At 40.3% G+C, this 24898-nt stretch overlaps 1 protein-coding gene across 1 annotated transcript; it reads right to left on the bottom strand.

The window, feature by feature from the left end:
• Positions 1-55: 55 nt before the first annotated feature.
• On the bottom strand, positions 56-20417 carry slc7a6 (solute carrier family 7 member 6). Its single transcript, XM_022210049.2, has 10 exons — positions 20286-20417; positions 16710-17268; positions 16478-16603; positions 4980-5124; positions 4752-4875; positions 4558-4661; positions 4286-4382; positions 3709-3858; positions 944-1127; positions 56-824 (listed from the first exon to the last, which is right to left on the bottom strand). Exons 2-10 carry the CDS (start codon positions 17188-17190, stop codon positions 757-759), a joined length of 1479 nt encoding a protein of 492 aa, XP_022065741.2. The 5' UTR covers positions 17191-17268; positions 20286-20417; the 3' UTR covers positions 56-756.
• Between the last annotated feature and the right edge of the window lie 4481 nt (positions 20418-24898).

Raw genomic sequence — 24898 nt, 5'->3', positions numbered from 1 at the left:
AGATGGAGCAGTGCAACTGAGAACTAAAGAGTCTGTCAGAAAGATGAACACTGTATAGAAATAATGCACATCAGTTTTATGCTAAACAGCAAACAAAGAAAAGGAACAGTAAAAATTCCCTGCAGAGACTTGAGCCATTCACAATTAAATACACCCAATAAAAAAACGGCAACAAATGTTGAAATGCAAACAACAAGAAACACTAAACTACAAGAAACTGGGACCAACACCACATAAAGGCAATGAGTAGAATATTGAGCCAGCGTCTTCACATAGCAGCAGAAGTTTTCTTTTCGTTCTGGTCGAGAACATGACTATAATCTCAGGTATGACTGAGCATTCATATAACACAACATCTGTTGGTTACAATGGTTTAAAATCCATTTTTATAAAATTGACTTGCATTGTTATCAGGTCCCTGTGATCACAGAACCTGTAAAATCTCACAGGCATACACTATTTAAAAGGCGTATAGAACAGACCATCTGTTAAACTAACAAGGTGCAGGATTTACCACAGAGGTCATTAAATAAAGTCATGTAACAGTGTCCACAATATGTAGTGTGAAAATCCTTTATGTCCAAGATAAATTCGTACATTAGCATGTGCATCTGTGGCAGTGCTATGAACACGTCAGTGAAGTCTGACAGATTCAGTGTAGTGGACAGCACAGTACAAGAGTCTTAAATCCCTTTTTTTCCCAGCAGAATCCCTCGTTTGGCGACTGGAGGTGGACGTTTTCAAATGTGATAGATGCTACTGGCTTTTGTCCATCTCTGTCAGTACAGAGTAGCAGGTGTACTGGGTGAAATGAGTCAGACAACCTGCAGTAACAGACAACATGTTAGCTCGCTGAGCACACTTTGTATTGAGAGATGCAGAGATGGCATGACTGAAATGACAAGTATGCCTGTTGCTTCAGGGGGATGTGTGTTAAACTCACGCAGCAGCTTGGTGATGACAGGTGGTCGTTTGGACTCTGGCAGGTAAACACCCAGGAAGTACACCGGAACGCCTGACAGGGCGATGGCAATGCCGATCAGAGAGTTGACAGTGTCACTGTAGAGAGGAACTGCCACCAGGAAAACGGCACACAGACAGAACACCACCGGATACAGCAACGTCAGCTGCAGAGAGAGTAACCAGAAGGAAGACAGTGAGCTAAAAACTCAAAGAAATAACGCCTCAATAAAGCCTTGATGTGAAAGTCTTTGCTTTAATCTAACCTTTATGTTAAATGGAAGTTTATATCAGAAAGCATGCAACATGATGGTCCTTCTCTGTGATGGGCTTAGTGCTACAGCATTCCACTAAAATTGCCTCAAAGGTATAACAGACACTTAAAAGCCTACAAGATGTCACAGAGCAGTTCTTGCTCCCACAGCCATCTATTTACTGGAACTTAACTTTGGCACTCATACAGCAGAAGCAGTTTGCATAATTGTGGCCACAATAAAAAAATTGTGTCAAGAAGATGGTCGTGGTTATTTTTTTTCTGAACTGGCATTTGGCAGATACAGAGTACACAGCAAGTCTCTCGGATTTCTGTTTTGATTTTCAGCCGCAGTTCAAAACATTTCACAAGGCAGTGCTGAAACGGTAAAAAAAAAGTCTTTTCACTCCTTTGGTTTTACTAGGGATACGCAATGTTGGATTTATGCTGATATCTGATATTTTCCAAGAAATGTTGGTGAGGTGCTGATTCAAATATATACATGTTTTTCCACCTAAATTGCAGAGAATATCAGGTCTCCCCTGTTGCAGAATTAGCATATGAAGAGTTCATTTGCAAAAACAGGTAACTCTGTTTTATAAATTTTCAGAAAACAATTTTTTTTATTGTTTACTTGAGATAATAATAATAATAACACTAATAATTTATTTTTTCTCTATTTTGTCATGTATTTTTCTACTGGGTCAAATCCACTCAACTTCAGTTTGATTGATATTATCTCAAGTAAACAATTAAAAAAAGTTTTCTGAAAAATTATCAAAACGGAGTTATCCGTTTTTGCAAATGAACTCTTCACATATTGCTACTCGTATCGTGATGACCGACTGGCAAAAAGTAAGGTAGGTTTATTTAAAACTTGCCATATTTGTTTTTCCATAACAGGTGTTCATTCTGGGCTGATGTTGATACTTCATTTTATTGTCAAATGTTGACATCATCATTTATATCTAGTTTTTAGCTGACCAAATTTCATGTTGTTGTCTGTTTATAATACAGAGTTTATCCACAACCCATCAGCTCAGCCGCTATGCATACAGAAGGAACAAAAGCTCTGCAATATATAGCAAGATAGTTTTAGAACAAACTAAGGAAGGTGAATATTTATTGAGACCTGCTAGGACAAAATGGAAAAATTTGTAAAAGGTTTTTGTAGTCCAAAAAAAAAAAAAATGCACTTATTCATATGTGACACCAAGAAGCAACCTCTGGGGGTATAAAGCAAAACTAACATTAAAGTGGCAAAAACTGCAATTCTACACAGTCACCACACTGAGCTTCAAAAAAGCTTTTAGGGAAATATAACGGTGACGTCATGAAGCTTCATATATTGTCAGTGTGTGACACAAGCCGACAAAAGCACAAAAACTCACATTTATTTTCTTCAAGAGCAAACAAAACGTGCACTGACACTTATAACACTAGGAAAGGATTCAAATTGGCATATTTTTTGTTCACATTTAAATTCCTATTCTGCAGACTGCAAACAATAGAAATAGGAACCAGTTTCTGCAGTCAAAAGTGCTTTCAGTAAAAACTGTGCATATTGTGTTCCAAACTAATTTTCATTCATGTCAACAGTCTTGGTGAAATTTCAGTCCGATGTCACAAATTAATGGCATTCTACATATTGCAGTGGTAGGCCATTTTTAAAATATCATTATTATCTACATTTAATTCAGGATTCAAGTAATCGCTGACATTTCTCACACAGAAAAACAGACAAAGTATATTTGTACTCACCAGACTAAAATATCAAAAGGACCTCATAGGCTTAGTGTTATAAATTGGGTTTTTATTATTAGGCTGACTCCTTACTTTTATTTAACAGTTTCTATGAAGAGCATTTTTTAAATTAACTTCAGTGATTATTATAGATCCATACCTGCAGTAATGTCACTACTACAAATACTTATGCATTTAAGAAGCAAAAGTCAAAAGTCCCTGTAAAAAATCCACACAATAAGCCATCATAAATCTCTAAAGGAAACAATATTTGCAATTTCACTGAAAATTCAAATGTGGTCTTAATGGTGCTGGGTTCATTTTCAATAATTTCATGTCAAAATTGTGAACCCCCGCACAACAGCTTAGCTGCTTGCTGTGCAGAAAAGTGTTTCAGTTAAAGCTGATGTGCCACCTGCAGAAATTGCACACAGCCCCTCCTTCAATTTAGACAGTTTAGATTCTGCTGTTTTGATGCTATAGTTGATCAATAAATCAGCTATAGCTGATTTAGAAGAAAATAAGCCTTCTCTCTGTGCTTTTTTGTTTAGCACAAGACAGGCTATGAAAGCAGATTTCAATAGTTGTATGTGAGACAGAGCTGAGCTTCAGCTGGGCAAGTTTAAAGCAGGACTTCAGCTCTGGTGGGCTCCAGCCCAGTTTAAGCCCTGCCCATCACTCAAATGTAGATAAGCCAATGAGTCAACAGATGGATGCATGGTACTTCTACAGCTGTGTGCATCTGTTGTTACCTTAAGGGGTCTGGGTCTGTCAGGCTCCTTAACACGGAGGTAGATCTGGCCAGCAATGGACAGTCCCATGAAGAACCAGTAGCTAAAGCTGTAGTAGTTAATGAGCTGGAAGACATCCTTCACTGTCAGGTAGATGAGTGACATGACACACTGGGCAGCCAAAAGGGAAGGTGACAATGGAAAGCAAAAAAAAAAAAAAGCAAAAAAAAAGTTGTGTTTTAGTATTTCCTGCAATATAAAAATGGCATTTTTTTCAACTCTTAAACGTAAAAAACATGTTTATTAATCCGAGCAATAATTGTGGTTCAAATACACGGTCATATTTACTAGCAGGTAAAGAGCTTCATGATACTTTTGGCTTCCATTAATTATTAAAACTGGACTTTGTTAACCAGTTCCAGAACAGAAGAAAGGAAAATGTGTTTGCCACAGAATAAAATATTGCTTCATGATACCAATATCAAGTTGTGTAGTACAAAGAAAAAGACGAGTAAACAACAACATTAAACTGCCATTAAGTAGGAATTCCCTTTACTTCCAACATTACATATTGATTAGAATGTAACCATTTTCATACGTTGAAGATCAGAGCTGGGATCGGAGTGAATCTCTGTATATGGATCATGGACAGAGCGTCTGGAAGGTGACCCTCACGAGAGCCCACAAAAAACAACCTGAACACAAGCAACATGAAATAATACAGATCCAAGGACACTATGCAAAGTACTGCTACATAAGAATTAACCTTTGTACAGCAGAAGTAAATAATAGTTAAAAAATAATCACTGGAGATTTTTATATTGCTTAAACTAGTTTGTCTCTGTATGTGTTCGTGTGTGTTGGTTCTACCTGGATGCAGTTATAATAGAGGAGTTGAGGCCTCCATAGCAGGACAAAGCTACAGCAATGGAGATAGTCCAGCTCATTACACCAAGAGTGTGATCTGCGAAAGTCTGAACAGCACACAGCAACTAGTTTGTCAACTGCATTCTCAACTCGTATACACATACATCTTACTCTCGGTAAGCAGTTTGTTTGCTCACCACTGCCACTGCATCACTGGCCAGTATCGCGCTAACATCCAGAACAGCATAGTAGGCCACATTGGTGAGGATGTAGATGACGGTGACTATGGGCATGGAGATGGCGATGGCCAGGGGCAAGTTTCTGGAACAACAAGACATTCAATTGTTACTAGACTGAGTGAAGTATTTTGACATGCCGCTGCTGATGTTTATACTAAAAAAAGGAACCAAAAAAGGAAAGATTACCTTTCAGGGTTTTTGATCTCCTCAGTTACAAAGTTGAGGGTGTCCCAGCCAGAGTAAGAGAAGAGAGCAGAGTACAGCGCCAGCGCAATGTGACCAGGATCTGTTGACGACCCATGAAAGGATGATTCGAAGTTGGTTGTGTAGCCTAAAACAGAGAGAGAGAGAGACAATAAATTAAAGGAACATTCAAAGGAATTTCAGTGCATCTAAGTAAACAATGATCATAACTCTATCGTTGATCTGTTGATGGCTCCTGAGAGTCCAAACATTTTATAAACACAGTCTGAGCTGAACGAGGGATATATATAAAATACACTAATTGAAAACGCAAAAGAGGAAGGACAAGCATGTCAGAAAATGTACCATAGATTAGCTTTAGTACCTGGTTGTGTTAACTGCCTCAGATCAGACCTCACCTATTTAAGACTGAACTCTTCAGGGAAAGAGCAAACCTACAATCCAATGACATACAGACCTGATCAAAATCTTAAGACCAGTTGAAAAACTGCTAGAATTTACCTTTTGCACATTTGGATCTTAATGAGGTTTTAAGTAGAGCTACAAAATGCAAAAGCAAGAAGGGGGAGTGTGACAAAAAGCACTTTGAAAAAGTCATTTATTGAAAACAACAAGTAAACTGAAATAGGCTGTTTATCAGCTGATCAAAAGTTTAAGACCATCGCTCAAAAAATTACAAAAAACTCTCCAAACCAGAACAAAAAACATTCTCAGTAGGACTCAGTAATAAGTAGCTCCACCGTTCTTGTTAATCACTTCAAAAATTTGTTTGGGCATGCTTGATGCGAGTGTTTCCAGGAAGCTTTTGGGAACATTGCTCCAAGTGGTGAAGATGGCTTCACGAATGGCATCAACTGTCTGGAACTGATGGCCATTTTTATAAACTTCCCTTGCCATCCATCCCCAAATGTTTTCTATGGGATTTAAGTCAGTGGAACATGTGGGATGGTCCAAAAGAGTGATGTTATTCTCCGTGAAGAAGTCCTTGGTCAAGCGAGCATTGTGAACTGCAGCACTGTCTTGTTGAAAAACCCAGCTATTACCACACAGACGAGGGCCCTCAGTCATGAGGGACGCCCGCTGCAACATCTGCATGTAACCAGCCGCCATTTGACGACCCTGCACCCCCTGAAGCTCCATGTTCTACTAAATGAAAAAGCACCCCAGATCATGATGGACCCCCCTCCACTGTGCCGGGTAGAAAACATCTCAGGTGGGATCTCCTTGTCATGCCAGTAACGTTGGAAGCCATCTGGACCGTCAAGGTTAAATTTTTTCTCATCAGAGAATAAAACTTCTTTCATCCTTTCAATGTGGCAAATTCTAAACAGGCAGTTTTGTAGCGTTGAAGGAGACGAGGTCTTTGAATTTGTTTTTTGTTTTGAAACCTTTTTCCTGCAGATGACGTCTGATGGTTATTGCACTGTCATGTAAAGCGCTTTGGATAAAAGCGCTATATAAATACAACCATTTTACCATTTACTGCAGTCGGCACCAGTAAGGGCCTTAATTTGGGTCGAGGACTGCCCTGTGTCTTGACGGACAGCCAATCGGATCCTCCGGCTCGGCGCAGGTGTAATTATTTTGGGTCTACCACTTGACTTTTTTGTTCCATAATGCTCAGGATCTTTCAAAAAATTTAGGACTGTCTTACTGCACCCAACCTCAGCAGCAATGATCAGGTAATAACAATCTATTTCTTTTTTTTTTTTTTGAATTACAAGTTCCCAAATGTTTTTTGTCTCACTCCGCCTTCTTGCTTTTGCATATTGTCCAAATCTGCAAAATGCATATTCGAGCAATTTTTCAACTGGTCTTAAGATTTCGATCAGGTCTGTATTTAACTGAGCCACTTAAAGACACCCATGACACATGTTCAGTGACAAAACCAGTGTTGCTATCATGGGAAATTATGTTTGCTGTGGTTAATTCATGTTGATTATTACTTAGAGATGACTGATTATTACTCAATGACTGCCCATTATTCAAGGAAATGTTTCAAAATTTTCATACTTAGTCTGTACTGTTTCAATAACTGCTTCGATTAAGACCCAAAATAGCCTGTGACACAAATACTACAGAGTGTTATTTCTTTGTTATATAAATTGCACTGACATTGCAACACACTGAAGTCCCAATTGAAAATGCATATATGACCCTCAGCCATCCCACCAATTATCTACCCAAGACTCCTTTTTCCTCCATTGTACAAAACAACAATCTAAGAACACAGAAAAATAATTGACACAGTCCAGGGTGGTGAGAGATATTAACACTAAGCTATGCAGAACACATTTGCTAGTGCCGTAGTCCTTTCTGGATGGACCGTAGTATGTCTTGATTATCTTAACAGGGTTCGTACAGATTTTCCCTTGCGTTTTTCCATGACTTTTCATGACTTTTCCATTACCCTAAAGCGATTTTCCATGACTCAAAATAACACCTTACAACATAAACTTAAAATTATAACCATATTTATTCTTTTTATTTCATCTAGTAACACAGACTTTGCAACTTGTAATGTAAAATACTGAAAATCCAATCAAATCTTAAATAAGACATCTTCACAGTATTGAGACACATAAAATAAAATAAAGTGCTCCTGAACAAAGTAAGTAGACTGATACTTCAGTCAAAACCTAAATAATGAAGCTACAATAAAGAAAAAATAAAGTGTCCCAGTACAAACTCAGTAATTTGGCCAGAGTTCCAGGCAATTCAAAGAGTTTCAGTGCAAATACTAAAGTTCAAGTAAAGATACAGTAAAATAAAGTGTCCCAGTACCAACTGAGTAATTTGGCCAGTGTTCCATATATTCAAAGATAAAACAATATAGCTGCAGTGCAATTACAATAGTTCAAGTAAAGATACAATAAAAAATTAAAGCTGCAAGCAGCGATGGACGGGTCCTCGCATCCACGCTGGTCGTGAATCCACGCACGTCCACCAGGTGGCGCTGTGACTGAGAGTGTATGTCGGCCTCTGAATCGCATCTGGACCAGAGTCCAATCATACATTTAAAATTTCAGCCAGACTGTAGCATGTTCAGAGCAGTTATAGAGCATTTCCGGTCTATCCACCAGGTGGCGCTGTAACTCAGAGTGTATTTCACACAGTGGATGTGATGAGAGTTGGACTCTGATCACTCATGAAAAGTTTCAGGCTGATTTGATCATGTAGAGGCCAGTTATACAGCATTTACTGTCCCTCCATCAGGTGGCGCTGCGACTGAGAGTGTCTGTTGGCCTGTAGATGTTGATCAGGATTGGATTGTGATCACACATGGAAAGTTTGAGGCAGATTGGAGCATGCAGAGGAGAGTTATACAGCAGTTGATGTTTCATGGCGAAGCATCAAAACGCTGATGGTCGCCATGGCCACGCCATTTGGCTTCTGGTTAAACTTTTGATAACTTTTCCAAACCAAGTCCTGCTGTGTGGACTGACAAAATTTCAGGTCTCCTGGAATTATCCCCTAGGATGGTATTAACTCTCAAAAATGAGAAAAATCATCAAAAATCTCACAATTAATCCAAGATGGCCGACTTCCTGTTGGGTTTAGGACATGGCTCCAAGAGGCTTTTTTGTGCGTCCTGATGTGCTCTATAAGCCTCCCAAATTTCATGGATGTAGGTGAAACGTGCTGGGGGGCTGTTTGTTAAAAATACTGTAGGGGGCGCTATAGCATGTGCAGTGCCGAGATGCATACAGTGTTGTTCCTTGGGTCAATGGTGATGTGTGTGGTAATTTTTGTGAGCATTGGAGTATTCCTAACCTGTCAGAAAGGGCTTTGTTTTTCATGGCGATATTTGGTTGCTACGGCAACAGCGTTACATGAAATGTCACACCCTTCACAGTGTGTGATTGTCAAGAGGTGAAGACTCGACTGACCAATTTCCAGCATGATATCACCAAGTTTGGGGCCATTGTACCTGAAAATATAAGGCCTTAAAACTTACTATTACCAACAGGTGGCCGCTATGACTTTTTCAAAATTTAATGAGTGTGGATGTGTTCAGACTGGACCTGGTATCCAGCATGTTGAAGTCTGAGGCAGATAGGATGTTGTTCAGCTGAGATATGAATCGTTAAATTTTCATGGCGAAACATCGAAATTGGTTTGGCCGCCACAGACACGCCCTTTGATGACAAGTCACCATTTTCACTGGGATGCATCATCAATGTGTTTAGGCTGTTGTCACTGCATTTGAAGTGAATATGATCAACTGGGTAACAATAGGGCATGAAAGTGTAAAAGATGTCTATTTCCTGAAACCACAAGGTGGCGCTATGACTGTCAATGAATATCCCTATGTGGATGACATCAGGACAGGACTGTCATCATACATGTAAAGTTTCAGGCAGATTGGAGCATGTTGAGAAGAATTAGACACCACTTCCTGTTTCATGGCGAAGGATCAGTTGTTTGAGGCTCCGCCATGGCCACACCTTTTGGCTTCTGGTTGAGTTTTTGATAACTTTTCATCAGAAAGGTCTGGTGCATGTACTGGCCAAATTTCAGTTCTCTCAGACTTATCCACTAGGAGCTATAAATTTTGACAAATGTACAGCAAATTCAAGATGGCCGACTTCCTGTTGGGGTTTAGGGTGTGGCTGTGATTGACTTTTTGGTGTGTCCTGATGTGGTGCATATGCCCACCAAATATTGTAGCTGTAAATAAAACATTGTGGAAGTTGGCCTAATGACCACTGTTTCAATTTGCAGGTGGCGCTATAGAGCCATTTTTTCACACATATGCGCAACTCCCATAAAATATCAAATTTTTCGCCAGTCCTGATGTGCACGCCAAATTTCACGCGTTTTGGTTCATGATAAGGCCGCCAAAAAGGCAAGTCATTCCCGAGGAGCGATTAAGTTTGAAAAATTTACAGCAAATTGAAGGTGGCCGACTTCCTGTTGGGTTTAGGGCGTGGCTGTAATTGACTTTTTTGGTGTGTCCAGATGTTCTGCATATGCCCACCAAATATTGTAGCTGTACATGAAACATTGTGGCAGTTGGCCTAATGACTACTTTTTTCAAGTTTGCAGGTGGCGCTATAGAGCCATTTTGCCACGCCACAATGCGCAACTCCCATAAAATATCAAATTTTTCGCCAGTCCTGATGTGCATGCCAAATTTCACGCGTTTTGGAGTATGATAAGGCCGCCAAAAGCCCAATTTACTTACGGGAGAAAAAAAAAAAAATAATAATAATAATAATAATTAAAGCTGCAAGCAGCGATGGACGGGTCCTCGCATCCACGCTGGTCCGTGAATCCACGCACGTCCACCAGGTGGCGCTGTGACTGAGAGTGTATGTCGGCCTCTGAATCGCCATCTGGACCAGAGTCCAATCATACATTTAAATTTCAGCCAGACTGTAGCATTGTTCAGAGCAGTTATAGAGCATTTTCCTGTCTATCCACCAGGTGGCGCTGTAACTCAGAGTGTATTTCACACAGTGGATGTGATGGGGTTGGACTCTGATCATCCATGAAAGTTTCAGGCTGATTTGATCATGTAGAGGCCCAGTTATACAGCAGTTTACTGTCCCTCCATCAGGTGGCGCTGCGACTGAGAGTGTCCTGTTTGGCCCTGTAGATGTTGATCAGGATTGGGATTTGTGATCACACATGGCAAATTGAGGAGATTGGAGCATGCAGAGGAGAGCTTATACCCAGCAGTTGATGTTTCATGGCGAAGCATCAAAACGCTGTGGTCGCCATGGCCACGCCATTTGGGCTTCCTGGTTTAAAACTTTTGATAACTTTTCCAAACCAAGTCCTGCCTGTGGTGGCATTGACAAATTTTCAGGTTCTCCTGGAATTATCCCCATAGGAGGTATTTAACTCTCAAAAATGAGAAAAATCATCAAAAATCTCACAATTAATCCAAGATGGCCGACTTCCTGTTGGGTTTAGGACATGCTCCAAGAGGCTTTTTTGTGCGTCCTGATGTGCTCTATAAGCCTTCCAATTCATGGATGTAGGTGAAACGTGCTGGGGGGGGCTGTTTGTTAAAAATACTGTAGGGGGGCGCTATAGCATGTGCAGTGCCGAGATTGCATACAGTGTTGTTCCTTGGGTCAATGGGATGTGTGTGGTAATTTTGTGAGCATTGGAGTATTCCTAACCTGTCAGAAAGGGCTTTGTTTTTCATGGCGAATTTTGGTTTGCTACGGCAACAGCGTTGCCATGAATGTCACACCCTTCACAGTGGTGGGTGATTGTCAAAGAGGTGGAAGGACTCGGACTGACCAATTTCCAGCAGTGATATCACCAAGTTTGGGGCCATTGACCTGAAATAATAGGCCTTAAACTTACTTATACCAAACATGGTGGCCGCTATGACTTTTTCAAAATTTTATGAGTGTGGGATGTGTTCAGACTGGGCCTGGTACCCATCATGAAGCATGGGCAGAATAGGATGTTGTTCAGGCAGAGATATGAATCGGTTAAATTTACATGGAACATCGAAATTGGTTTGGGGCCCCCACAGACACGCCCTTTGATGACAAGTCACCATTTCACTGGGATGGCATCATCAATGTGTTAGGCTGTTGTCACTGCATTTGAAGTGAAATATGATCAACTGGGTAACAATAGGGCATGAAAGTGTAAAAGATGTCTATTCTGAACCACAAGGTGGCGCTATGACTGTCAATGAATATCCTATGTGGATGACATCAGGACAGGACTGTCATCATACATGTAAAGTTTCAGGCAGATTGGAGCATGTTGAGAAGAATTAGACACCACTTCCTGTTTCATGGCGAAGGATCAGTTGTTTGAGGCTCCGCCATGGCCACACCTTTTTGGTTCTGGTTGAGTTTTGATAACTTTTCATCAGAAAGGTTGGTGCATGTACTGGCCAATTTCAGTTCTCTCAGACTTATCCACTACGGAGCTATAAATTTTGACAAATGTACAGCAAATTCAGATGGCCGACTTCCTGTTGGGTTTATGGGTGTGGCTGTGATTGACTTTTTGGGTGTCTGATGTGGTGCATATGCCACCAAATATTGTAGCTGTAAATAAACATTGTGGAAGTTGGCCTAATACACTTTTCAATTTTGCAGGTGGCGCTTATGAGCCATTTTCACACATATGCGCACTCATAAAATATCAAATTTTTTCGCCAGTCCCTGATTGTGCACGCCAAATTCATCGCGTTGGGTTCATGATAAGGCCGCCAAAAAGGGCAAGTATCCCGAGGAGCGATTAAGTTTGAAAAAATTACAGCAAAATGAAGGGTGGCCGACTTCCTGTTGGGTTTAGGGCGTGGCTGAATTGACTTTTGGTGTGTCCAGATGTTTCTGCATATGCCCACCAAATATTGTAGCTGTACATGAAACATTGTGGCAGTTGCCTAATGACTACTTTTTCAAGTTTGCAGGTGGCGCTATAGAGCCATTTTGCCACGCACTAGGCGCAACTCCATAAAATATCAAATTTTCGCCAGTCCTGATGTGCATGCCAAATTTCACGCGTTTTGGAGTATGATAGGCCGCCAAAAAAGCCAATTTACTTTACGGGAGAAAAAAAAAAAAAAATAATAATAATAATAATAATTAAACCTAGGGTTTCAATAGGGTCCTTGGCACCGCTGGTGCCTTGGACAGTCGGTGCCCTGGCACCGCCTGTCCTTCGCACCCTCGGTGCTCGGACCCTAATAATAATAATAAACCCTAGGGTTTCAATAGGGTCCTTGGCACCGCTGGTGCCTTGGACAGTCGGTGCCCTGGCACCGCCTGTCCTTCGCACCCTCGGTGCTCGGACCCTAATAAAGTGTCCTAGTAAAAATAAAGTGTCCCGTACAAACTGAAGTAAGTTGATATGTGTCCCAGTCAATCCTTAAACAAACTATGCCTGCAGTGGTGTACATGGTTTGGTCAAGAAGAGCGGTGTCCCTCCCAACACAGACAGTGCAGGCCCACTGGTCTCTTCAAATATCAATAAAAATTAGCTACCATCGATATAGTTAAAATAAAAAATATATACATAATTCAAAAGGTTAAATCCTAAAGCCCTAAAGTCTTCCTGACATTTTGTTTTTAGTTTAAACATTCAGATATCTAAATGTTTTTCAATCTCCAGCACTTGTTGTCTATTTGTTTGGTCTAGGTCCTGGAGTGACTCTTTCTTTTCCTTAGCTGTGCGGCGCAGACTGGTTTGATTTGTTTATGTAGGTTATATATTGGCCAGTGTTTTCTGCTTTAACAGCATATTCATCTGCTGACTTCTCCAATGCAGTAATGTCCTGATGTGTTCTGGCTTTCTTTCTTTTTCAGATCATCTAGTTCATCTTCAAGTGCCTTTCTCTTTGCCCACACTTTGGCTTCTCATTTGCTTTCTTCATGTCATCAAGTAGCTCTGGTACCTCTGTCTAGCACTAGAAACTGACATTTAGGAGCTCCTTTGTCAGAGACACATTTGCCACATCACCAACTGACCTAATATGCCCCACAATGAGCCTTTGAGCAATAAGTGAGTTTTCCTTTAGATTTTCCACGATTACTCTTTGTTTATGGAAAACCCCCTCTCCACACTTGCTTGGCTTATGAGAAAGAACAAGCAGGATCTTCACAACATGCCAAACCTTGGAAAATACCTTGTCTTTGCCCATAGTCTCAAACAGTAAAGTGTCCACTCTATCCACCTTTGGGTCAAACTCTCGAAAGCTGCTCTGCTGTGCAGCAAAGTTGCAAAATTCTCCAAATTCACGCAGAATATCATCACATAAAGCCTCCTCCACATGATTGGTCTCAACAAGATGTGTCAAGATCCTTTTCATTTTAGCCAGGCTGAGTTCTTTCGAGCTGCTCATGAATCTTGGGTCAAGACACTGCATGCTCCTTACTAGCTGATGGCTAACAGGTGCCTTTTCCTGCAGCTTATTCAGGACTGTTGTGAGGAAGACTTTACATTCCATTCTGATCTGCAGTCCCTGCCTTTCTGAGATTTGTTTAGTGACTTTCAGTTTGTTGAGATGAGCTTCAGCAGAAAACCCAAGTTGATTTCTGGACATCTTTATGAAAGCTCACATCTTCTAGAGGAAAGTGTAGAAGCTTGAGGACAGTGTTGGCCTCCTTTAGTGGCTTCTCTCGACAAAAACGCCCCATTAGTCCTATGACAAACAAACACATTTGTAGTATTTGTATTTTTTGTATTGCTTTTGTATTACAAAAATATAAAATATCATTGCCTAAAATCCTACTCTGAAATAACTAAATCAATAACAATATGTTTTACAATGCATTAATAGTTGATAGTTTGTCTACTTCAAGTTTAAACAGACAAAAAACACATAGAATCAAAAATAAATTTGAGTACTCAGTAGCTTACCTTTCATAAGATTGAACATATCCTCACTGAAGAAGGCCAGCATGGGCCTGTCTGATAAAGGGATAGAAAAGGAGAAATCTCTTTGGCAATGCTGTTGAATATCATCAGTTTGAGCACAAAGAGGGGATCCTTGGATGTGGTCTTTATAGTCTCAAAGGATTTGATCTTTGGCTCTTGTAGATCACCCTTCTGCACCATGTTCAGATATGTCAAGATGTGGGGCCAAAGCTTCAGCGCCCGCTCTGATACCGGGACATTTTCCAGCCATCTGTGTTTGCAAAACTTGAGCATTGTGACACTGCATCCGGTTGCCTTCACAAAGTCTTCGTGACGAGCAGGAGCGTCGTGGAAGAGCCAATACATGCACAGGAGCGTGTGCTCGACGTCCCATCCCGCTGCATTTGAACCAGCTCTGAATGCATTGTGTAAAATGTGTAGACCGCAAGAGCCAAGGTTTAAGAGGGACTTGTCTACCTGTTGTTGCATCGCTCTTTGGAGCATTTCAAAGGCCTTCCAATTCACGTTTGGCCCATCCATTGACAGCTGTATGAGGTTTGTCATTCCAATTTCAGACAAAGTGTTGAGCAGTTTTTCCACTATATCTGCCGCTGCTGAATGGCCCAAAAACTCAGAACCAATATACTTGCTTTTGACTTCTGCTTCTTCCCACAGACGTACGTGAATATCCATTTGTTTCAACTGCAAATTATGGTTCAGACTCTCATCGAATAGCATCACATAAGCTGTTTGTTGGGACACTTCCTTCATCAAAAGTCTCTTGAAATATGGCGCAAGTCCAAAGGCCGCGATATATGCACTTTTTTCTCACCACACGTAAATTGTGCTGCTATTTTGCTGTCTGGAAACATAGCTGCGAATAGTTTAGCGGTGTCCTCCAACGATTTGAACGAGTAATGAGAGTTTATTAATTTAAGTACCCACAGTATTTCGGCTTTCAACACGTCACTTTTAGAGGTGTAGTCCAATGATGCTTACGTTGTTGTCGTAGTCGTTGCAACTTGCCTGGGATTATTCTTCTGTGTGCTAGCGCCCAAAAACTCGCTGATGGGAATTGCTGCGGTTGTGGCATTCACGACAGCAGAGTGCTTTTTCCCCTTCATGTGACTTGTCAAAGCAGCGTCTCCCATATTTGAAACATCGAAAGTTTTCATACAAAGCTTACATTTAGCGTGTCTATTGTCCGTATCTTTTTCAAACCAGCTTTTATATTTGTCCATGAAAAGCCACCCATTGTTGAAACAACATTTACCGGGCATTGCTGCCGCATTACCATCTCAGCTTGTACACACGCTGTCGCTTACACTGACCGATAGCTGCCTTTTTTTTTATTTTTTTTATTGTGTATTATACATATTTACAGTGAGATTTATATTTACAGCATATACAGACAGTTCATTCCGATAATTTTCAGACTTTTGTTACAATAAAACATTCAAATAAAGAACAAGAGAAGAGAAAAAAAACAACAAACAAGGGAAAAAAACAAACCAAAAAATAAACAAAACTAAAAGAATTCTGACAATTACATAACATTCAAAAAAACAGAGGCATCTCTTTAACAAAACAGTTCTTCATAAATATTCCATACTTCTATTGATTTTTTGTTTGTAAGGTATTTCAATGACTGAAAGTAATGATTTATTTCAGCGAGTAATGATTTGGATAATGGTTTGGATTTTGAGAATTTTGTTTTGTGGATGTAATACTTCCCAAAAAGAATAAATATATTCACGATTTTTTCTATTTTCCTGTTTGTATGATTATACACTGTTATAATATGATCTATGTTTATCCTGACTGTGGCTGAAAGTTTCTGACTAAGATAGGATTCTACATCTTTCCATAAGGGGAGGTGTTACGTCACTGTTGCTGGTGGGTGGTAACCTGTCAGGTGCCTGAACACAAATGCAGGAAGAATAATCTTTATATATATGTCTATGAGAATAATCTCTGATAAATACACAAGAAATTATAAATTTAAAAACTTCTCCAGGACTTGCAAAATTCCAAAACTTATCCAGGGCCTGGATTTTAGATTTTACAATTACATAACTTTTCCAGGTTTTTCATGACTGTACGAACCCTGTCTTAAACACTGCGGTGACGCCACTCACCCTGGCTCAGCTTCACGATTCCAGTGACCATGATGACAATGAGGGCTGCCACCTTTGCATAGGTGAAAATGTCCTGCACTCGAGTTCCCCACTTTACATAGGCAGAGTTGATAAATGTCAGCAAACCTGGAAAGAGAAGACATCTTCATAGACATTTCTTTACTCTTGTAGGAAGCGTCAGAAAGATGTGAGCAAACAGCAGCAGGACAGAGACTAGGTCAAAAATACTTACATATACACGCTGCAGCGATGAGTCTGGCTGCTACATATGGTGGTTCACATGTTGGAAAGAGCGGCTGCACCAAGTAGTTTGCAAATGTAATGGCTATGACCGCTTGGCTGGTGGGCTCAATGATCAACAAAGATGTCCACAGACGAATGAATGCAATGAAGCCACCAAATGACTCCAAGATATATGCATAAGATGCCCCTGATTTTGTGATTGTGGTTCCCAGCTCTGCATAGCAAAGGGCCCCCACCACTGAGAACAGCCCCCCAATGGCCCAGATGACTAGTGACAGCCCATAAGAGGAGCTGTTGATAAGCACACCCTTCGGGGAGACGAAGATGCCAGAGCCAATCATGTTTCCTACAATCAGGCTGACTCCATTCAGCAGTGAGATCTCCTTTTTAAGCTGCATGCTCTCTTTGGGCGGCTCTATGAGACTGGAAGGGTGACCATTCATCTTCTCAGATTCTTCGTGGTCAGCCATGGTGCCACCGTGTCAGGCCTGAACCAGCAGGAAACTGAGGACAGGTTGTGTGTCCTTTCTGGCAACCTCTGCAGCAACCTGTCCAACATATTCAGAAGAAGCAGAGCATTATTAGTGAAGTAAAGAGGATCTCAGTGACATGTGGTTAGCGGGAGGTGTGTTCAGTGAATGCTATTCAGACTCTATTGTGTCAATCACTGATGAACACAGAAAAGACAATGACAGTGGAACCATTTTTGGCAGAGGTAGTGAGGAGAAAAAACCTGAAGTGCAGTAATGTGAGATAGACATTTTTCTTTATACTGTGTCTGCCATGATGCTGACGTGGTTCAGCAGGGGAAAAGCTCATTCGGCTTAACCAAAAGGGCAAAAAAAGCAGCCTGAAGTGTGGAGAGAATGTCTGACTGTACGAAAACTAGTAGAGTGCAAAAAAATGCAATGACTCAATGACACTCAATGGGGACCAATCTAAAACTGCCTTCCATCAACCACTATTACCCCCTGTTCATCTGTCCTTCAACAAAGTATGAAACGGCTTGTGGGTCACACGGCAAAAGCAAAACATCTCAAAATGTGGTTTCATTTTAATAATTGAAGCTAAATTAGTGACAAGCATAAGCTTATTTTAAGACCGCTGTGTTCTAACAAATGAAAACAAAACATTAAAACAAACAATGATGGATAAATTTAAAACACACTGACAGATACCAGTTAAACATGTATATTTTATGTTTGTCCAGTAAACATCCGATCATTTATCTCATTAGCAACATTGTGAAACTGGCCCAAATATTGTACAATTTCAGACAACGATCCATCTACTATCTCCAGGCAGGGCCTAAAGAGAAAAGTTGGTGCATAGATGAGGATGGAGTAGGTGAAAATAGCAGCAGCAGTGTTTTATGTAATGCAAGTGTGGAATGTCCAATTTACACAACAGTAACATAACCATAAATCGAAATGATGAGCCAGTTATGACAATGGGTGGGTGCTTGTGTGCTGTGTCTGTGTGCATGTGAGGCGCATGCTTCATTTCAATCATTAGGCATCTGTTCCTCCTGCACAAACTCAACACCGCACCACCTGCTTATCTGATAACAGACCAATCAATGACCTAAACAACCCCACTGCTGTTAACTTCAGTCTCATTAGTCAACAACAGACAGGACAGCAGTACCACCGTGTATGCTGTTTGCCTGAGGCTTGAACTCAAAGCACTGCTCCTGCTGCATTCAAGCTCGGAGTTGAAAGTGCTGGCCATGTGAGTTTTTATATGCGTGTGTGAACTTGTGTGTGTCAGCCTGTGAAATGCGTCAGCCGATATGCAATTCACTTAACAGTTATGAAGACGACATAACACAGGCGTGATGTACAGACAACGTTATAAATTTAGTCCAACTTTTATAGCGGTAAAAACAACTGGAAGATGCCTCAGACAACTAAACATGTGACTTGTGATGGGCAACCCTGGATGTCACATCAACTCTGGACTTTTTGCTCATGTCAGCCTAGCTTCTCCATCAGATTTTCCCAATACAGGTTCTAAATACCAAAATACATTTTCCACATAATTTAAGAAATCAAACCAAAATGTGCAGTTTCAGCAATATTATGCCTTCGTTTATGATTTACACATTACAACTTACAGATCACAGTGTATCACAAAGCATTTAGTCACAGCTGTCTGGAGTTGAACGATATAGTAGATATCAAAATTGCTTGCAAAATCGTGCCAAGGGGTCAGATTAGACCTTTTGGCTGCCCGCTTCTGGCCCGCAGGCTGTATGTTTGACATCCCTTATTTACAGCATAACACTGTGATCAAACAGTGACATGAGCAGGAACATTCCACATCCACACATTGATACCTATAGATTACTCAACCCGTGCCAGCTGGGATACAGTGTTTGGACAGGATCCAGCCCCTGCGACCCCCTACAGGACAACGCGGATATAGCGGATGGATGGATGGATAGATATGTTTAGCCGAAATGTACAGTAAAGAGATCATTTCGACAAATAAGTGAAGATGATGTTGTTGTCTGCTGTTACAAAAGCTCGGTTCAAGTCAGTTTGGTTTCGGCTGATGTCAGTTATAAGTCTCGGTCCTCGGGAACAACATCTGATAACATCTGTTAAAGTGGAAAAGCAGCCAGTGTTTTCTGTCAAGATACACTGAATGACTACATCTGACTTCCGCTCAAGACTTTCAAAACAATGTCACGAGAAAACTTTTTTTATAGCAGAGGTTTGTTAGAAAGATACCTTACAACAGCTACAGTTACAGCATAGTAAAGACACAAGTCTAAGGAAAGGCTTACTTAATAATAATAATGATGATGATGATGAAGATAATAATAATAATAATAATAATAATAATAGGCTGCACAGTGATGTACTGGTTAGCACTTTCGCCTTGCAGCAAGAAGATCCCCGGGTCAAATCCCGGGGTGGGCCTGGGATCTTTCTGCATGGAGTTTGCATGTTCTCCCTGTGCATGCGTGGGTTTTCTCCGGGTACTCCGGCTTCCTCCCACAGTCCAAAAATATGCTGAGGTTAATTGATTACACTAAATTGAATGTGAGTGTGATTTTGACTGTTTGTCTGTGATTGTTTGGACAGACTGGCGACCTGTCCAGGGTGTCCCCTGCCTTCGCCCGAGTCAGCTGGGATAGGCTCCAGCACCCCCGCGACACTAGTGAGGATAAAGCGGTGGATGGATGATAATAATAATAACAGGTCTGACAATGTTAGCCTCGCTAACTTGAACAGTTTAGGTTTTGTTTACTGCACATCGGTCTCAGACAAAACACCCGAAAAAATGTCTCTTTTCCTTACTACAACAACCCAGCTGATGTTGAAAACATAACTTGAACACACAAAGTCAAATGGCACAGCTTTCATGTTGAATGCAGACCTCCCTGCCGGGCAGTGTCAGCGGTTAGCTTGTCGTCTCGCCCATTACGCCTTTGTCCTCTTCCTGTATCTAATGTCAGGCCGTCGTTTTCCTCCGACAGCACAGCGACATTTAACAGAAATATACCTGTTCAACAGTAGAGAAAAAAAATGTGTGAGGGTGGTCTGTCCAGTCTTACCTGTGCTGCTTTGTTTGCCGAGGTGTGGAGATTTTGATAACCGGCCAACACGGCGCTTCTGTGTCAAACGGCATCAGCGTGATAACAACTGGTGCTGGAGGACGAGGTCACGTGACGCAGCGCCGTCAGACTGGTTGTATGATCGAGACCACTTTATCCGGTACTTACCGGAAAAATAATGTGCAACTGTAGGAGAGGTTGTGTACAGTATAATAAACTTTCACAACAAACTAACATTCAGGAAACGCTCCCTGAATGTTTCCTGAAAGTTGCAGGAACGTTCCTCTTCAGTGAATGTTCCCTGACTGTCATTTATGACTTTCAAGAAGCATTTGCTGGGAACAAAAAAAAAAAAAGTGTAATTCCTCGAAAGTTTCCTGGATCTACAGTCTTAGGGTTATGATCCCCTCACCTAACCATCATCTTCAGCACTGACTACTGTACACTGCTCTAGGAAAGTATTTGGCCCCATACACATGCTACGCCTACTGTATGGTAGTCAAGTGCATGCATGAATATTTTGAAGATATTAATTTGGAAAAACACTATACTTTCCCAAGGCTGCATGTGCTTGCTGCCATTGACATCACTGTTAAGGATGACACTGGAGCAAAGGGTCCCCAGGCCTCTAGAGTTAAAGTCCTGAGCTGTATTTCTCCCTTGGACTCTTCTCATTGAAGGTTCCCTGAAGGTTTCACAAAATCCACCTTCCAGGAACGTTGTGGGAACATTGCCATACGCTTCTACAAAAATAATAAAACAATAACCTTCAGGGAACAGTCTCTGAAAGTTTCCAGAGCTCTTCAAAGTAAGTTTTATTCCTACAGCCTTGAGGAGCTTCAACTAAATTCACAGCTTCACCTGTACATGTACAAAGGTTCTTTATTTTCATACATTGACAGATACATTATTATACCGTCTATACACTTTTCAATGAGCCTAATATAGCATTTTTGAATTAAGACAAAAAACTGTTTCTGGTTAGTTAGAACTAAGTGGTTGTACGCGGTAGAATGGGGTTGGTTGTGTTGTTTAAATGCACTTATATGGGAACGAAGGCTGAAGTGGTTCTATATATTAGTTCTTCCTGAAAAATAGCAGTAACTGGATATAACTTCAGTTCAATAAGTTCATGCGTGGTCCTCTCACAGGCCTCACTGTTGGCTCTGTGGAGAGACGTCAGTCTGTGGTGGCACCCCATGGCTGTGGCTTTGAATGGCTGAACAACTACGAAGTAAAAACTTTGTAACAGTAATGATCTTGAAATATGTTTGACTACTGAAAACAAAAACTCGTATAATTTCACTATAAACAGACAGAGCAGTGTGTTATTTTATATTTCATTGTTTTCCCTCTGTTGTATTAACCCACTAAGCCTGACCCAGAGGAAAAGAAAATTCAAAAAGAGATCTCAAAAATGTTTCATTTACTTCTCCTAGACAACTTTGAGATCTGTGTGACACCAAACTGAGACTAAGGTTTATTTCTCCTGTGTCTCATTTTTTTTTTCTCCAGAGCAATAAGACGCACTAAATCTCAGTTTAGTCTCCTTTAAAGTTTCAGAAGAGATCTCAACAAGCGCTGATATAATTCTCAGAGTTTCTCAACTTTTGTGTCTCTTTTGTGATCTCGGGCAGAAAAATCAGAGAGCTCTCTCTAAGAACTGAATCTATTCTCATCCCAGCTTCAGTTCATGCATCTCATACTAAGCTCAGACAGAACAAATGAAGAGATCTCCACAAGCGCTCATTGAATTCTCAGACTCTGATCAATGTTTTGGTTGTTTTTAATCATCTATCATGTTGACTTTATTAATCCACATGATATATTTTTTTTAAATTATGTATTACTGTACGCAGAATGAATTGATTGAAAATTTATGCTTGTAGGCTGCAAAGACCTTCTGCTTTTATAGTAATTACATGTTTTATGAATAATCTTAAGTATTCCACTACACGTAATTCAGTTTTTTTTTTCATGAACCACATAAAACACATTGTAAAATAAAAACAACAGCAATTTATTGGTAACTTGAGAGCAATAAAGTTAGTTACTATTTCAACAAAGTACAATATCGGAATAAAGCCCTGTTTATTTGTTACTTAAAACTAATACTACCACTACCATTGCCTCCAATAGCGGACACATTTGTGATTATAGTTAGGAAAATAACTATCAAAAAAAGTAAACAGAATGCCACACTTTTGACATTTGCATTGCGGAAATTTCATTTTACAAAATGCCAACAAAAAACATTGTAAAAATCTGTTTCACTGGACATCTCAAAATCAATAATCTAACAATATTAACACATTTATCACCATGGTGGGTGGCATAGCTCAGTGGGTAGAGTGGCTGTCTCACACCTGGAGGGTTGTGGTTTGATCCCCGGCCCGTTATGTGTGTGTGTGTCTCACATATTGCTCTATAGTAGCTCCAGTATTGCTCATTTTATTTTCCAGAGGAGAAATAAAGGAGCCATTAAAAACACTGTATTGAGATTAGCAAGGTATCTCCAAGAAGTCTCAAATATGACGCCCTCTAATTATCCTGTCTCACCTATTTCTCCAAGTGAATTTTAGGAGAAACATATGAGAAACATTTTAGACAAAACAGAAACGAAAATGAGGCTGACATGAGAATCTCAAATTTGTCTCCTGAGCTGTAGAAGAGCAAGCTTTGAGCAGTAAAATTTTCCTCTGGGGACGCGGTACGTGTGTGAAGAACAGACCTGTAATTAGAGCGGTCCTGTTAGAAGCCTGCAGCTGAGAGGGTGGACCCTTGGACAGTATGTGCTATTATTTTGTTAGTAATGGTGAAGCAGATTTACACACACAAGTGCACACTCAGTAGCAACAAACTGAGATTTTTCAAAGGGCACCACAAACAATGTGCCAGCAAGGGTTCATGAAGTATGGGACCATTTTAAAGCTAAACATTTTCATGCCTGACACATTAGGTGCATGAATGTGTTGGAAGCTGTGTTCCACTTCAGTTCAATATTTTGAACCTCTTAGTGAGCAAAAATCTGTTGTGTGGCCCCAACATTACATGCCAGTGTCATTCATTTCCCCAGGCACCTAGTCTGTAAGTACACTGACTATGTCACAAAATGCCCAAAATTGTGACTATTTATGCTTCAAGAAATAACAAGAAAAGCATTCAGAAAGAGCAGTACTCCACCAAGGGGACTCATTCCCCCAAATGGCATTGTCAGAATTGCAGCTTTGTTTTTTTTTTTTTTTTTAAAGAAATGCTGCATTTGTTTATTAGTTATTGGTGATCAGAAATCTTGACACCATAGAATGTGGCCATTTAATATAGATGTACCCACAAACAAAATGACTTTGCACTGAGCACTGGCATGTGTTAAGTATGTGTACATTGTGTACGGATACCAAATTCTGTGACCCAACAACGTAGCAGACAGTGGGAATTGATGGGACTCGGAAACACTCCCACAATTTTATCAATTTTTTTTCTTGTATCATTTCTGACGGATAAGTCCCGATAAGTGCGGGATGCCGATAATCCAGTGGTGGATTTGTAGTATGATTGCAATCATGTGATCGTCAGCAGGCAGCGGATGTAGTGTTCACTTGCTGTCATGGTTACAGTAATGTCGTGCCGCTATTTCACAGTGATACAGAAATCGTAAACAAATCTGTGAATTCAGACTATAAGTCACATTACTGCCAAAATCTAATCACTCGATCCTTGTCATTTCTGACTTTCCCTGAAAATTTCATTCAAATCTGTCAGTCCATTTTTGAATAATGTTGCTAACAGACAAACAGATGGACAGACAGACAAACCAATGCCAATCATCACACATTTAAACAATAAAAACATAACATTCTTTATTTTAAGAAAAAGAAAGTTAATGTCTCCCACTGTTAATTACTTTCATACAGAATAATCTATAATAACAACAAAACTAAAGCAAATGAATAACAAATATGAACTGAAATCACAATTTCAAAACTAGATTATGGCACAGGATGCCTCTTCAAAATAAATGAACAATTATTCAATTTACTTCACCCAAATTACATAATGTAAACCTGGACTTTTGGTTCCTGTCGGATCTGGGGCCTTGGGCAGTTGTCTCACTATTAGTTTCATTATGCACTGGTATCAAAAAGCTCATATTTATATAGCCATACTCTATTATCACAGTTACCTAGAGAATATGAAATGTCAGTTCAATTTTGTTGATCTATTTTCAGTTTAGTTGCCATTTAGAGATGGACCTCAAATCACACACAACTGACATGTTGAAGATGGCACGAGCTGCGTTTCCAATACCCTTAGATATGCGCAAAATGTGAGTAGCGCAATAAAAAACCGGTAATGGAAACACCTGAATTTCGGAAAAGGACTAAAATATCGCTAAAAAGTTTTTACGCTCTCATGAGGTGGTTTTTCAGATGTTTCGATATTGAAAAATATCGCAAAAGCGCAATGGAAACACTTTTTCCGCAATTATACATCACTGGATGTGACGTACCTGGTCACATGACCAGTTCTCTCGGAGTAAACATGGCGCGGTACGTGTGGACAGAAGAGGAGACCGAGACTTTTCTTGCCATTATTCTTGAGAAAAACATCAC

Source organism: Acanthochromis polyacanthus, chromosome 2, assembly GCF_021347895.1.
Source record: "Acanthochromis polyacanthus isolate Apoly-LR-REF ecotype Palm Island chromosome 2, KAUST_Apoly_ChrSc, whole genome shotgun sequence".
NCBI classification, from domain to species: Eukaryota; Metazoa; Chordata; class Actinopteri; family Pomacentridae; genus Acanthochromis; species Acanthochromis polyacanthus.
Note: the sequence above shows the minus strand (reverse complement) of the source record. Positions and strands in the feature narration are given on the sequence as shown.